This window comes from Trichechus manatus, unplaced genomic scaffold (assembly GCF_000243295.1).
Source record: "Trichechus manatus latirostris isolate Lorelei unplaced genomic scaffold, TriManLat1.0 scaffold00009, whole genome shotgun sequence".
NCBI classification, from domain to species: Eukaryota; Metazoa; Chordata; class Mammalia; order Sirenia; family Trichechidae; genus Trichechus; species Trichechus manatus.
In genome coordinates, this window is record NW_004443945.1 from 13946130 (window position 1) to 13962845 (window position 16716).

The window sequence follows — 16716 nt, forward strand, 5'->3', positions numbered from 1 at the left end:
AATCACCTTGATCCAGAATAACAGCCTTTTTTTTAAAAGCAGCAACTTCTAATGGTGTGAGCAAAAATCCTTTGGCGCTTTAAACAAATGCTCGGCAGAGGGCTATTTGCTAAGGCCAGCAGTCCATTTCTGTTAATGAGTTAGAAAAGGATTATTTTCTTGTTTTTAAACTGATAATGTGACTTAGGGAGCTATAGCAGGCTTGGGGATGCTTGGGGAGAAGAGATGTCAGAGAAAGCACTACATACAACGTCTGTAAAGAAAAAGTTTTATTTCAAGTGTTAAATACCATCACCAGAATGCATTTGATTTACATTAGTTGGTGTTTGTTACAGGACTAATCTGCCCCTTTTTTTTTTCCAACTGGAATTCCCTTTACTTTTAAAACATATTATGTACAGGGCAGCAATGGTCACTGGATTAGTGCTATTTACATGACGAAACCACAAGTTGAGGTGCAGACGTGAAAATTAAAAAAAAAAAAAATACACCAACTTTTAAATAAATACTACATAATGATGAGTATGTACAAAGATTCCGTACGGTCATATCCTTCTTATTAAAATTAGAAATAATTTATATAGGAATATGCACAAAAGATTATGTGACTGCATCTTAGTATCAGGAAAATGGTAAACATTTATTCTAAGGGATAGTATAGACACTATAAGTCTATTAAATCAATTGTTGCTGGTACACAGGTGTCTAAATTATTTCAATAAAGTTTTATTCGTTCTTTTAACAACTTTACCTGGGTCCATCATAGATCTCAGAATGTCAAGACATACTCTCGGTGTATTTCATATTGCACCACATAAAGAAAAGGCATTTTTAGTGGTACTCATTTTAACTTTTGCACCATATCATATCAAGCATGACAGTTTTTAATGGTCAGCACTGAATCTTCCAAAACATCAAAGAAAACAATATTTATGCATGGCCTTAATTTAAAGTTAAGCAGAAGGTGTGTGGATTTCAAAAGTTACCGCAAGAAATTAAAATCAATCGATAAGACAGTGTTATTAAAGTGTACATAAAGATCCAGAACGTGTGGGCGGTCTATTACATCAGCCAGTGACTTTTCTTCTAAGTAGGGGAATGTAAGAGAACTCTGACCTTGCAGCACCACCCAATGGTAACAACTGTCGGTAAAACCAAAGGCAGGGGTTTCTGACATTAGGGGAGCGGCTTGGAGACTGTTGGCGATGGCATCAAAGAACTATTAATAGGCATATTGACCTCCCCTTAGTCATCTAAAAACTGGAGCTTTAAAATTGTTGCAAATTTATGTTTACTGTATTTCTTTAGAAATATAATTTGTGAAAAATTGAATTTACTACAGAAAAATGAATAAACAACCCCGTGTTTCAGGGTTCCAAATTTTTAGCAGTTTCTATTCACATAGTAAATGGAAATCGGCTAAAGAAATTGCTTTAATTAATTAAAAACAAAACCTAAGACCTTCTAGAAATAATACTTTAACGCCTGTATGAATAATGCTGGTGCTAAAAACAAACTTATCAGACATTACAATGGCCACATGATTTTAGAATTTTCCTATAGAACTGAATTTTGAAGGTGAAAAAAAAATTACCATGCACTGTACAATAAATCGAAAAAGTTCAAATATCTTCTTCATCAAATACATGCTGACTTACTTTAATGTACTCCCAAGTCATGTTGCAAAATCCTTTTCAACATGCTTGAAATAAAGAAAGCTCTTAAATCGTTTCATTTTTTTTTCCCTTGAGAAATTCAGAAATTCAGGCGCATTCAGGGGGTATAAGAGAATATCAGGTCAAAAATTTGTAATTTTTTTAGTATAATGTTCACTCTGCTGGGGAGAAGTAAAATAAAAGATTAAAAGAAGGCAAAGAGGAAAGCTGAGACAGAGAAAAGGAAGAGAGATGTGAACAATTTGCACAAAATATGGAACTTTATGAGATTTGTATATTTAACATGGAACTAAATTGAATGTATTATACGTATTTGTCACATAAAGAGAATTTGAAGTATCTTCTAGAAAGGGTTTTCATTCGTCATGTCTGCCAAAACACAGACTGTGATTAGTTTAAAGAATAAACATGGTGTGTCTTTGTATCACCCTGTTGCATTCTCTCCCCTTTTTAAAACCATGCACTAGTGAAATTTATTTTTAAAAATAATATAAATTGTTGAAAATGGCTGATTTTTATTTTTATTTTTTGCAAGTTGCAGCCCCAAGAAAACAATTTAAATATTCAGCTAATCTGTGTCCATGCAAAAGAAGTCTCTTTAATTTCATTCAGTACAGTGTAGCCACAGAATCTTGTTTTTCAGAGTCCTACACATCTTGGCATTGGTAAGCGATGTGCCTGCTGGAACTACAGAGTCACCGCTATTCACGCTGGACTGCTTCTCGTCCCTGTCCAGAGGAGGTCTGATGTTTTGTTCTGGACCACTTCTTTGGTCTCTTGCTTTTCACCTGATGCTTCCTAGAACTTCATTCCTTGACTTGTAACATGGCTTCATGGCTGTACAGCTCCATTTCTGTGGCATAACAGGGCTTTGGGGTCAGAGAAACGAAGAAAAAGGAACGGTAAAAATATAAAGGTGCCATTGAAAAGGGCAATTGTTGCATGAAACTGACTGATTCTTTAATTAATCCATGGCTTCAGATTGGACCACAACTCAAGTGTCACTGAACTCCAAACCCATTAGTTCTTCATCGCTCTGCTCTTTCACCTGAGGGCCTTCATTAGGGCACAATGTGTGCAACTTCCTCTGGGAACACAGGATCGCTTTGTATCCCTAGAAACAGGCTCAGAAGACACAACAGTAAGCATGCAATGTTACCAGGGTTTGCGACCTGTGGGTGGTTTTGTGTTTTTTTTTTTTGTAACGCTGGTTGCTATGACAACAGTTTTACAGCTGCTATGAACGAGAATAAGAAGGTCCGGTTGAACTTTCCAGAGATGATTGGGAAGCTCTTCTCGTTAGAGGCGCCAAGGTTGGATCTACTAGCGAAGAAGGGGGGAAAAGTTTGAACCATCCAATCACCATATTGGATAGTTCCAGTTCATCTAAAAGTATCTGGGCCACTCCCATAAAGGACTTGTGATCCATGCGGCCATAATCTCCCCAGACAATGATCTGTTGGCAAAATAAAAAGGAGAGTAATATCAGTATTATCATGGCCATAAGAACAACAAAAAACTTCCAAACTAAAACAGATTTGATTCAGTTAATGATCTGACGTCAAATATCATGTTAAAATTAAAAAAAAAAAAAGTTGCTGTCAATTGACTCCGACTCATGGTGACCCCACGTGTGCAGAGTAGAACTGCACTCCACAGAGTTTTCAACATTGTGACCTTTCAGAAGCAGATTGCTAAGCCTTTCTTCTGAAGCACCTCTGGGTGGGTTTGAATTGCCAACCCTTAGGTTAGTAGTCAAGCACTTGCTGTTTGTGCCATCCAGGTACTCCTATCATGTTAAATACCTGTATTTCATTATTGGGGTAGCTGACTCTAACTACCGGAATCCAAAAGTACATTAGAAAAACTGTACTGGAGTGTTAAGACCATAAGCACTTTAGGGAGACTGGAGCCTAGGTGTGACAGGGGTTTTTCAAGTCTATGATTCACTTGAAAGGAAACAACATTGTACAGAATTTTAAAGCACTGGCTACTACTTTGACATTCCAAAGATTCCCAGCTGTGGGGAACAGACAGGAATGTGATACATAGATGGGGTATAAAGTTTGACTTCATGAAAATACTTTCTCAGGTAGGTAAGGAATAAAAATTCAGTAAATACCTGTAAAACCTTTCCTTGGGGGCTTTCTTCAAATGATAATAGCTGCTGGTAAAGGGGTTCCAGCGTTTTTCTTGCCACTTTTGTTTTCTTTTTGGCTATGCAGACTCCATTATCTAATAGATACACCTTTACATATGGTGCTTGGGAAAGAAAACACAGAGAAGAAGTGAGGTGCTTCGGCTATGAAGTGGACCCTGCCCAACTCACAGGGGTGACATCTTATGCTGCGTTTCCATATTAGGTCAAAATCATTAGATAAACAATGGATAATTATCATTCATGTAGTTTTAAGAAATGTTGACATAGCCTCTGAATTGATTACTATTTTCTCATCAACTAGTTTTACAGATGAGAACAATGGATTAAAAGAGGTGAAGTACTTCCAGCCTCTAACAATGTTTAAGAGAGATACGGTACTCAGTGCTTACTTTATCAATTCTTAAATCTAATTTAACATCCTTAAATCTATATTGTTTTACTCATCCATCTCCACAAATTACTCATTTATCACTCAAAAGGGTGTCTTTGTTGGAGGAGCTGGGGGTAGAAGACAGGGATAGGGTTTGATGTCATACGTTCACATTAGCTGGGAAAAGGTAACTAATTATGAATTTTGTGGCTTGAAATTTATCTGACAGACAGTTTACAAAAATCATTTTCATGCAGGTATAAATCATGATATTCTTTATAGCAGAATTGGTTGACTAGCTCCTAGAGCTTTATAAACACAATTGTCTCAATCGCCACTGCAAGGTTGTTCAATAGGTAACATATATTTTAATTTAAAATTTCTGCAGGGACAGAGAAGTCAAGAGATTCAAAATTATAAGTGAGTCAGTGCAGGTGCTGAGGTTAGAAACCAAGTTTCAGAATCTTCAATAATCGTTCTATACATCATTTTCCATGACTTCCAGCATCTCAGATTATAATGATATTTCAGTACTAAATATGTAGCATCATGATAAAAAAGTTATTATAGTGCCTCCTTTTCCTTATACATAACAGGAAGTAAAAGTCTTAGAATTAAAATGTTCAGTAGACTTATGCTACTTTGGAGGTCTGTATCTATTTTCATTCTAATTCCAGAGCTTTAAGGAATCTCCAAGAGAATTTTGAAGCTCTGGATAAAATGTAGTGATTTTTATTTTGCAGTAGAGTCTACTACATATGCATTTATTTAACAACTTATATTATCCCTAGTAGATCACCCTCATTAAACGCTCACTCGGGATAAACACAAAAACTATTATTGTCCCAAACCAGTCATATAATTGACTCATCTGTTGGCCTTGATTAACTTGAAATAAAGTTTTCAGCAACTAATAAAAAACAGTCTCTAAATGAAAGGCACGGATTATGAATACTAATAGAAAGAATCTCTTCCATTTTTACCTGGCAGTGTCTTGGAACCTGGTTTGACAACAAGGCCACGGGCCCGAATGATTTCCACCTCTAGCTGTCCTTTTTTGTCCATCATTCCTACTTGAATGTCACCTAATAGTATGTGGAGAAGAAACAAACTTGCCTTAGCATTTAAATGCAGTGGGAAAAATGCTTATGCCAAAAATCTTGGTTTAATACTTTCATTATTTCCCACATATTTTTAAAAAATTCAAATGTATTTAAAATTTTATGTCAATAATGTCTTACTTTAAAAAGCATTGTGAATTAAGATAGACAAAATTTAGTTGAAGACTTCTCATTGCTACGCTCTAAGACACTTCATTCTTGCTGATGATATTAAAGACTGAAATATACCCCTTGCCATCGAGTCAATTCCAACTCATAGCGACCCTGCAGGATAGAGTAGAACTGCCCCCACAGGGTTTCCAAGGCTGTAAATCTTTACAGAAGCAGACTGCCACATCTTTCTACTGTGGAGTGGCTGTTGGGTTCGAACCGCCGACCTTTCAGTTAGTGGCCGAGCCACCAGGGCATCCTCTATGAAATACAGAGAATGTAATTTTCAATAAACCAAAAGAAAAACAACAAAATCATATGACAGAAATTCTTACCCATTGCAGGTGTAGCCAGAGTCTGGCGCCCCACTAGCTGGGCAGGACCGAGGCCATCCAAAAAATCACTGAATTGGCTATCAGAGGCCAAGCGGACACCAGGGAAAATCAGACTAGAAGTAAAATAACAAATGGGATTTAAACTTTCAACCCCTGTTTACTTTAGGTATGCTTAAGTTTCCTTCTAGCCTCCTTCCTGTGGCAGGAGCAGCCGGCACCATTATTTTGTCACTTCTATTTATTGGATCTCAAGCCCCACTCCGCCTTCCATGGCTCTCCCTCTGTATTTTATGGCGAACCACCTATACTACAAGAAGCACTTTTACACTGTATCACAGGCATCTGTTTATGTGTCTTTCTTTTCCTTGGTTTGGATGGCAGGGACTGTGATTTATATCAGTAACAGTCAGCCAGTACATACTGAGCATTCACTATACACCAGGTATTGTCATATGTAATACTTCGTTGCACTCTGAGATAGATTCTATTATTTAACCCCTTTTACAGATGAAGAAGCTTTTCTGGGTCATTCCCATAGGCATACAAATTTCTTTCACCTTAAAAAAAATCCCTTTCTTGCCCCATCTCCCTCTCTAGTTGCCACCTTGTTTTGTCTCCCTCCCTTTACAGCAAAATTCCTTGAAAAAGTTGTCTCTGTGTGCCATCTTCAATTTCTTTCCTCTCATTCTCTCTTGAAACTTTAATTAGTTTTTCATTTTCACCACTCCACCAAAATTTCTCCAATCAAGGTCATCTAATGACCACGGTGCTATATCCAACTGTCAGTACTCATCTAACTTAACATAACAGCAGCAGTTGACACAACCGATTCCACCCTCTTCCTTGAAACACTTTCTCCAATTTCCTTCCTGTACTCCTTAGTCTCCTGGTGTCCTCTTTTGCCACACTGCCTCAGTCGCCTTTGCTACTTCTGCCACTAAATATTGGGAGCTTGATCCTTTGACCTCTTACCTTTTCTATATGTCTGTATTCCCTTGGTGAGCTCATCCAGTCTCATGGTTTTAAATGCCTACACTGACATTTCCAGCTTGGCCCTCTCCCTTGGACCACAGACCTGTACTCCAATTGTTTAGTTTACATATCTGTTTGGATGTCTAATAGGCACCTGAAACTTAACCTGTCCCAAAGCAAGCCCCTAGCATTGCTCTCCCCTAAAAAATTTCAACTCTGTTCTCCTCAGAGGGCTCCCCATCTTGATAAATGGGAACTTCATTTTTTAATTGTTCAACCTTGGAGTTATCTTTCCCGTTTCCTTTCTTTCTCTCATCATTGTTGTTAGTTGCCATTGAGTCTATTCTGACTCATGGTGACACCATATGTTACACAGTAGAACTGCTCCATACGGCTTTCCTGGCTATAATTTTAATGGAAGCAGATTGCCAAGCCTTTTCTTCTGCAGTACTGCTGGATGGGCTCAAACCACCAACCTTTATGTTGGCAGCTGAGTGTAAACTGTTTGCGCCACTCAGAGACCTTTTCTCTCATTACTCATATCAAATTCATCAATAAACCTTATTGGCTGTACTGGCAAAATACCACCACAATATGACGTCACTCATGCTACCACCCTGGTCCAAGTCACCATTATCTATCATCTGAATTACTTCAACAACCTTCTGACTGGTCTCTGTTGTCACCCTTGTCCCCCTCCCCCACAGCAGTCAGAGTGATGTGTTAACACTAAAGTTAGACCACATCACTCCTCTGCTGAAAACGCTCCAATGATTTCACATGCCACTCAGGGTAAAAACCAAAGTCCTTACAATGATATGTAAAGCCTGTATAAGCTGTACCCTACCTCCCCCAATACATAATTCCAAACCTGCTACCACTCTCGCTCTTACTCTACAGTGCTACCCTTCTCACTCCTGATGTCGGGCAAGCTCCGGCCTCATCACTGCCTCAGCTTGGAATGTTCTTAAGTATCCATATGACTCACTCATTTCCTTCAGATATTTACTCATATGTGCTGTCTGGCCAATTCCAACTCATGGTGACCTCATGTGAGGCACAGTAGAACTATGCTCCACAGGGTTTTCAATGGCTGATTTTTTAGAAGTAGATCACCAGGTCTTTCTTTGAAAATGTCTCTGAGTGGACTTGAAGTTCCAACCTGTTGGTTAGCAGCCAAGTGGGTTAACTGTTTGCATCACCCAAGGGCTCCTTTCCCTGTCTACCTTACACAAAATCGTAACCCCACCCTCTTGTCTTGCTTTATTTTTCTCTTGTACTAATTAATATATTATCTATTTTACTAATTTTCTTTGTATATATAAACCTTACTAATTTGTCTTGTTTACTGTCTATCTTCCCCATTAGAATGTAAGTTCCATGAGGGTGGGATTTTGTCTGTTTTGTTCACTGTTACCTCTCCAGCACCCAGAACCATGCCTGGAACACTGTAAGTACTCAATCAATACCTGTGAAACTCAATTAGTCCATTAATTAAAATATAACTTGCCCAAAGTTATATAATACCAAAAACCCAACCCCCACCCCCCCAAAAAAAAGATGAGACCCTAGGCCCATTTTATTCCAAAGTCCATGCTCTTAACCACCAACTGGTATTGCCTCCCTTATGTGACTCAGGATCCCCAACTCATAACACAGAGCCTGGAACACAGAAGGTATGGTAAAGATTTGTTGAATGAATTCATGAGTATTCATCTCATTTCTCCAATAAGACTATAAACATCTGGAGTGCAGGGGCTATAGTTTAAATATTTTTATATCTCTAGCAGTATCTAACACTGTGCTTTATAATAAATGCTCAGTGTACACTTATTTTTTACTTGACTCTTTATCTTTTTTAAGACTTCCTTGATTAACATCAAATCTATGTCTCACATCTATCCCCAAATACTCAGTTATCCACCTTTTTTTAATCTGTTTCCATAAATATCCCATATAACCCTATATATAAGTGTGTGGAAATAGTATATATCTTTTGTATTTATATGATTTTGCTAAGACAAACTATCCTTAGGGCATATCATCAATACTATGCCAGCAGCTCCTATGGCCTCACATCTGTGGACTAGCCACATGTATGTTATCTCAACATCTGATGCTTCCATGGTGATGATAAGGAGAGGTCAGGGAATCCCACTTTCCTCTATCAATGTCTTTACACACCCATCTATGGATCAAAAGTTGCTGATTACTACCAATTTGCTGACAACAGGGTTATGAAATCTTTACAAATGCCTTAAAAAAAAATCTCAGAGACAGCTGATTTGAAGGAAAGCTACTTAAAAAAAAAATTCACCAACTTTCTTTGTGCATTTTTTTTTTTGGGCTACTGTACTTATCTAAACTGTTTATTACTGCATGAAAATAAGTATATCTCAGAATTCCATATTTTTTAGTAATAATAACTAAGAACAAAGATGAAAAAATTAGCATCGTTTGGGTGGTCTGTCATGAATGCTTATTCTTTTTGTGCTTCTACAAATTATTTCAATCAAGGGCCCAATCTTTTATTTGCATATATTGTGAGAATCACATTTTAGCATCTTGCCATTAAAGCAAAATGCTTTATCCCCAAATCCATTTCCCTAGATATAAAAAGCCAGAGATGTCACACCATTCAGAGGCACATGAGCAAAAGTGCTCTTCACATGAAATCAGCCAGTGAAAATTAAGATGGAGCTACAGAGCCTGTGAGTTAGCTTTGTAACAGAACAGAGAGTGGAACAGAGAAGACGGTCTCTGCGTAGGCCTGGAAGAGACACACTTCCAGCCAGACTCACTCACTTTCCTTCCGAGCTATAGCTGTTCATGCTGCCATCTGTAGACTCTCGGCTTGCCTGTCGAGTCATCCAGTTCCTCATTTCCACTGCCAGACCTGTCTCTGTACTTCTCTGAACAGTGCTTCGTAGCTTTTTACCTCCTGCTTCTGCAGAGACAGAAAACAAAAGGGGTAATAGTTTGTCATACTAGCTGGTAACAGATAACAACAGCAAAAAAATCAGCCAACGCTGTGAGAGCTTCAGATGAAAAGAGCTGCATAAATACAAAGTGCTCTTATTAAGACAGAGAGAAAAGGTATTTAAAACAATGTCTTGTTGAGTGGGATGAAATTTTTCTAAAAAATCTTCAAGAAGCAGAAAATACCATTGTTTTATTTCCTTTTAAAACAGTGTTCAAACTGGTAACATTAGGAACACAAAAGATTCAACCTAAGTAAAATAAAATAAGCTTTGTTCTCATTGTAATATTTGAATGCCAGATTTCTTTATGCTTATCTTTTCCCTTTTCTTTTCTTTTTGTTATTGTAAGGGAAGTAGGTCTTCATGCTATTTACAAAGAACAGGTGATGAGTAATCCTCAAATTCTATTTTTAACTTTCATAATAAAATCTATCTTTGTAAAGTGATAGATATTAGAAGGCAAAGAAAGCCACACAAAGGAGATAACACTGTTTGATAATAGCTTCACATCTGGGGGTAATTTTCAGAAAATTATAGAAGAATCTTAAAGGGAAACGAGAAAACTCAGCAATGCTATGTGAAAAGAGCTTTGAAATTTTTGGTCATGGATAGTCACTGTCCTCAAGGATCTTCGATAGCTTGGAAATGAGGTTTATTTACAGAAGCTAATTAGAAGATCAATGTTGTTGTTGTTGTGAATTGCCATCAAGTCAATTCTGACTCATGGTGATCCTATGGGTGCAGAGTAGAACTGCTCTATAAGATTTTCAAGGCTATGACCTTTAGAAGCATATCACCAGGCCTGTCTTCCAAGGCATCTCTGGATAGGCTCAAACCTCTAATCTTACAGCTAGTAGTGAAGTGTTTGACTGTTTTTGTCACCCAGGGACTCTTTAGAAGACCATGTAGGAAATTAAATCAAGTACCACAACAGAGGTTAAGAAGTACTATCTAGAGAGGTCAGAGGAGAAAGAGCTTCATGGAGGGAGTAGGATTTGAGCTGGCCTTGAAAAATGGGTAGATTGGGACCAGAGAAGAAGTAAGGAGAGTGTTTGGGGTAAGGGAAACAGCATGAACAAAGGGGCAGAGGGAGGGACGACCATGTGCATTTGAAGGGATGGTGCAATAACCCAACCACATATAGGAATAATGGGGTAATGGGTTAGATAAGAAACTGAGCTGAGATTATTAAAGGCCTCAAATGCTGGAATGTGGGAGTTTGAGAGACTACTTGAGCAAGAGGGCATAGTCCAAATTATTTGTATTTATTTACTTCTTGTTGGGCCTAAATACTTACCACATTGACCCTGCATATAATTAGCTCTTTAGGATACATCCACATGGTAAGCTCTTTCAGTGCCTGGTATTAATATGTTCTTTTTAGATCAATAAATATTTGCTGATATTGCCAGTGACTTATTGAAATCTATTTTCACCAACTCTCTTACAATATTTGGTTACCATTTTGAAACACTGCTTTAAGTTTTATCTGTTACAGGGCTTCAAACCGGCTTTGCCTGGTTCAGTCATGGCTGACAAAGTGAAACCTGAATGGACTTGAATTTTTAAAATGTGGGTGAAGTGGAATGATAAGGGGAACAGGAAAAATTATGGGTTGAGGCTCTGCTAGAAACTTAATCTCCCTCTTGGAAAACAAGGGCAGCATGCACGTTGCATAGCAACCAAACCTCTTGACTGGCAGAGTCAGAAACAGCAGTACCCCACTCAAAGATGGTGGCTGACCCCGCTGCTTTGAATGTGTGTCACTCTCCACAATCCTGACAATAAACCAGTCTCCCGCATCAGAATCCTGAAAGGGCTCACTACACCTCTTCCGAGTCTCCCATTCCAGGGCTTTGATTGTCATTTTTCCCATTCTGCCTCACCCAAATTTAAAAAATTCGGGTCTGTTCTGATTTTGCTTCATTGGCCATGACTGAACCAGTTTGAACCAGTTCAAAGCCCTGATCTATCATTCACTGCTACATTAATGTACATCAAAATGTTTTAAAAACTATATATAAAAGTAAGTTATGACTGATCTGTAACTCAGTTTCATAATGTAAGGCTGATATCTTGGATAATTGATAATAAACATGTTGTACTGATATGAACTGTAGGAGGTTATAAAGCATCCTCCATTGATGAGGGAAAGCTCTTCTTTACAGAGGAATATGGAAAAGGAATGACAAAATTAAAAAATTACCAATTTGCACTTTGAGAGACAGAGTAGCAGGGATGCAGGGTCTGGGGACCATGCTTTCAGGGGACATCTATGTCAACTGGCATAACAAACCTTATTAAGAAAATGTTCTGCATCCTACTCTGGTGAGCGGCATCTGGGGTCTTAAACGCTTGCAAGCAGCCATCTAAGATGTGTCAATTGGTCCCAACCACTTGGAGTAAAGGAGAACGAAGAACACCAAAGACACAAGGAAAGTATTGGCCCAAGAGACAGAATGGGCCACATAAACCAGAGACTTCATCAGCCTGAGACCAGAAGAACTAGATGGTGCCCGGCTACCACCAATGAACGTCCTGACAGCGAACACAACAGAGGGTCCCTGATGGAGGAGTAGAACGATGGGATGCAGAACTCAAATTCTAGTAAGAAGACCAGACTTAATGGTCTGACTAAGACTGGAGGCACCCCGGAAAGCATGGCCCCTGGTCTCTCCATCACCCCAGAACTAAAACCATTTCCGAGGCCAACTCTTCAGACAGGGATTGGACTGGACTGTGAGACATAAAGTGATCCTTGTGAAGAATGTGCCTCTTAGCTCAAGTAGATACAAGAGACCAAAGGGGCGGCTTCTGTCCAGAGGTGAGATGGGAAGGCAGAGAGAGTTAGGAGCTGGTTGAATGTTTATGGGGAATCAGGGGTGGAGGGAAGGAGTGTGCTGTTGCAGAATGGGGTGAGCGGTTGGGGTCTCATAACAATGTATGTAAAAAAAAAAAATTCTGTATGGGAAACTAACTTGAAATGTAAACTTCATTTAATTACAACAATAAAAAAAATTACCAATTTGCAGTGTCGAATAGAATAAATAATTTAAGAAAGGCTCATCAATAGATGCTAACACCATTAGATGGAAGGCTGGTAAAAGGAAATGAGCCAAATAAACATCCCCTCAAAAATTAGCTATAATTGTTAAAGGGAAAAAATATACTTTAACAATGGGAAATCTGGTTACCACCATCTTAACCAAGTGATCAAACTTAGTATCATCAGTAGTTAGGCAATCTTAAGTACCTACTGATATAAGATACATACTACCACCTATCAAATTGTTCTAGACAAAAATATACATCTTGAATCTAATCAGGCCTTTGGAACCAATTGCCAGATTAGAAAAACACAGGGGACAGAATAATGACGTAAATGATACTACGAAGAAACAATCAGATAAACCCAGACCATGGGATATAGTTCAAGACAATTGGCTTAGTCTCTCCAAAACATCAACGTCATGAAAACAAACAAGTAAACTAACAAAGTAGGGGGACTGTTCTAGATTAAAAGGCATCAAAGAGACATAACCATCAGATGCTGTGAATGTAATCTGACTGGCTTCCAGTTTGGAAAAGAAAAGAAAAAAAACTCCTAAAAGCAAAACACTATACAGGCAGTCCCTGGATTACAAACGAGTTCCAACTAAATCTGTCTTTAAGTCGAATTTGTACGTAAGTCGGAACAGTTAAGTACAGTTTGTATCTAATGTCAGTTAGTCAAATGTTTGCCTTAGCATACAGTATATAGTATGCCTTTGTATGCATAAAACATTAAAGAAACACTTCCATATACACTAAAACATCTTTAACATACTAAATCAAAAAAACTAAATCAAACCTGTTGCCGTCAAGTCAATTCCAGCTCATAGTGACCCTACAGGACAGCGCAGAACTGCTCCATAAGGTATCTAAGGAGCGGCTGCTGGATTCGAAACTTTTGGTTAGCAGCCATTAGCTCTTAACCACTGCGCCACCAGGACTCTGTTAACATAATAATATAGTAATAATAATAATATTTTGATGTGCATCGTGAAGTAGTGCCTGTTTGTTATTACGAACCATCATATATACTTTTAATTTTGAATACAATAGACTTTACGGGGGTTGGTTTATAACTACGGGTTGTATGTACATCTGATGTTTGTAACCTGGGGACTGCCTGTACAAGCAATTTTAGGGCAAATACGGAAAATCTGAATATGGATGAGAATAGGAAATCATTGTTAATTTTCTTAGGTGGATAATATAATAATATTATATATCATATATATTATAAAGGAGATTTTCCTTCTCATTAGGAGACGCATGCTGAAGTATTTTGCCTGAAGTGTTATAATGTCTACAATTTACTTTCAAATGGTGTAGCAAAAAAAAAAAAATCACTCAAACACAAAGCAAACGGTAAAATGTTAAAAAAAAAGAAAGGATGAGGATGCGAAGTAGACTCTGGTATTCATGAATTTCATATTTATGATTTTGAGGGTGATCTCAGATAGCCACATTAAAAAGTAATAAAATTTCTCTCAGGTGTGAAATGGAATCATGGAAGGTGGTAGGTTGATGTGAGGGGACCAGGCTGAGCCCCTGCCTCTTTATATAGCTTTAGTGTTCCACCTCCAGTGAAGAACGCCTTTGAGAAAGAAAAATCACCATCAAGTGAGATATACAGTACCTCAGTGACGTTTGAAAATGTGGCATAAAGATATGTACAGCGAACATATATGACTTGCAAAGGAAATGAGGTTCCTGAAGGTCTTGGGACATAGTCTTTGCAATGTCACAGCAAAAGTGACTTGAAAATTTGGCTATTATGGAATGATGAGAACCTGCTACCATTTGTCAAAGAATAACAATACAATGAGCTTCCAAGTCCTTTGGTGTACAAATTTCTTTTTACACGCATCCTCTTCATAACAACTCTAACAATTCCTGTTTTATAGAGGAGGAATTTAAGGACTTCAGTGGTTACACAATTCCCTGAAGCCATATAATAAGTGACAGAACCAGAGTTTGTACACAGTTCTCCAACTCCAAACTCACTGCTATTCTCTAAATTGTCAGAATATAACCATGTCGGTAGCTTATGCAGCTTAGTATGTGGTTGCTGTTGTTGGGTGCTGCCAAGCTGATTCCAACTCACAGTGATCCCGTGTGACAGAGCAAAACTGCCCCATAGGGTTTTCTTGGCTATAATCATTATGGAAGTAGATTGCCAGGTCTTCCTCCCACAGAGGGGCTAGGTGGGTTAGAACCACAAACCTATCACGGTGCAACAGTTAAGCAACTTAGTATAGAATAGGTTATACTATTCTATTTCTATGACTACTGCATAGGCAACGTCCTATTAGAAGCAACACAGTGGGGTGGAAAGAGCGGAGCACAAGGAAGAAGTCAAGCCCTGTGTCGGATTGCCTGTCATTTACAAGTTGGGAGACCTTGCGCAGGTTACTTACCTTCTCTGTCACTCAGTTTTCTCATACGGTGAAATGGCAATGGTAATAATAATGTCTACTTCACAGGATTTTTGCAAGGATTAACAAAAATAATATACTTAAAGTGTGCTCAGAGTAGTGCCCAATACAAAAAATTCTTCATTTAATTGTAAAAAAAAAAAAAAAAAAAAACCGTTGCCATCTAACTCATAGTGACCCTATAGGACAGAGCAGAACTGTCCCATAGGGTTTTCAAGTCTGTAAATCTTTACAGAAGCAGACTGTCACATCTTTCTCCCACAGAGTGGCTGGTGGGTTCGAGCCATTGACCTTTCGGTCGGCAGCCGAGCACTTAAACCACTGAGCCACCAGTGCTCCTCTTTCAATTAGTGGTACTATTATTATTATTACCAGATAGAGAATAAGAAAGTGTGAATTCTAGGCCAGCGTCTACTGCTAACTAGCTGGCTCTGTGGCCTTCTCAGAGTCATAGTCTCTCTCTGAATCTCTGCCTCATTTGTGAAAAGGGTGAGAGTAGGTGGCACATAATCTCTGATATCTTTCAGCTCTGATGTTTATGAGTTTGTATCATTAGTGTCTGGACAAGACCATGATACATGGAGGAGATATGCTACTCACTGTCATCTGATGGAAACAAAGAATTCTAGCTAATATACTGGGCATTTAGAATAACCCTTTAATACATGTCTTTTAAAATTACCTTTACTGATCCATTGACAGACTTATTTAAAAAGCAAATTTATTTTTCAGCACTACAAAACCTTGTTCCACATTCACAATAAAAGTATAATAAATTTAATTTATTATAGTGATTCATATTTAATGTTCCAAATGATGTGTCATGTTATTCAACCTAAAAACTGAATGTATATAGCAGTGAATGTCTTTATAAGCTAAGTGTGGTAGGCAGAATTCTAAGATGTTCCCCATGACTTTGTTACTTTACATGACAAAAGGGATTTTGAAGATTTAATCAAAGTTACCAATCAGTTGATCTTAAGATAGAGAGATTAACCCAGTGAGTCTAACATAATTATATGAACCCTTTAAAAGCAGAGTGTTTTCTCTGGCTGGTGGCAGAAGAGGAAATAAGAGAGGATTCAATGCACCTTTGCCGGCTTGAAGATGGAGGGAGCAACCTGGCAAGGACCTGAGAGTGGCCTCTAGTTGATAAAAGCAACACCGGGCTACAGCCAGCAAGAAAACGGGACCTTAGGCCTACAACCACAAGGAACTGGATTGTGCCAACAACTTGAATGAGCTTGGAAATGGAATTTTCCCCAGAGACTCCAGATAAGAACTCAGCCCAGCTGACACTTTGATTTTAGCCATACGATACTCTGAGCAGAAAGCCTAGCCATACCATGCTAGACTTGTGACCTACAGAACTGTGAACTAATAAATAGGTGTTTTATGCTGCTAAGTTTGTGATAATTGTTAGATGGCAGCAGAAAATTAATACAGTAAGCTCTGAGTCCTTTGTAG

At 38.3% G+C, this 16716-nt stretch overlaps 1 protein-coding gene across 21 annotated transcripts in view; it reads right to left on the reverse strand.

The window, feature by feature from the left end:
• Positions 1–217: 217 nt before the first annotated feature.
• The window catches only part of RIMS2 (regulating synaptic membrane exocytosis 2), a 647068-nt gene continuing 630569 nt past the window's right edge, over positions 218–16716 (reverse strand). For 16 of the 21 annotated variants that reach the window (XM_023725997.1, XM_023725994.1, XM_023726001.1 and 13 more), the window contains 5 exons: positions 9591–9732; positions 5814–5926; positions 5191–5292; positions 3799–3938; positions 218–3132 (listed from right to left, as the gene is read on the reverse strand). In XM_023725997.1, coding sequence (XP_023581765.1) covers positions 2914–3132; positions 3799–3938; positions 5191–5292; positions 5814–5926; positions 9591–9732 — 716 coding nt within the window. In that variant the 3' untranslated portion in view covers positions 218–2913. The remainder of the gene's footprint in view (positions 3133–3798; positions 3939–5190; positions 5293–5813; positions 5927–9590; positions 9733–16716) is intronic. The other 5 variants (XM_004370706.2, XM_023726009.1, XM_023725996.1 and 2 more) reach the window with 2 other exon arrangements.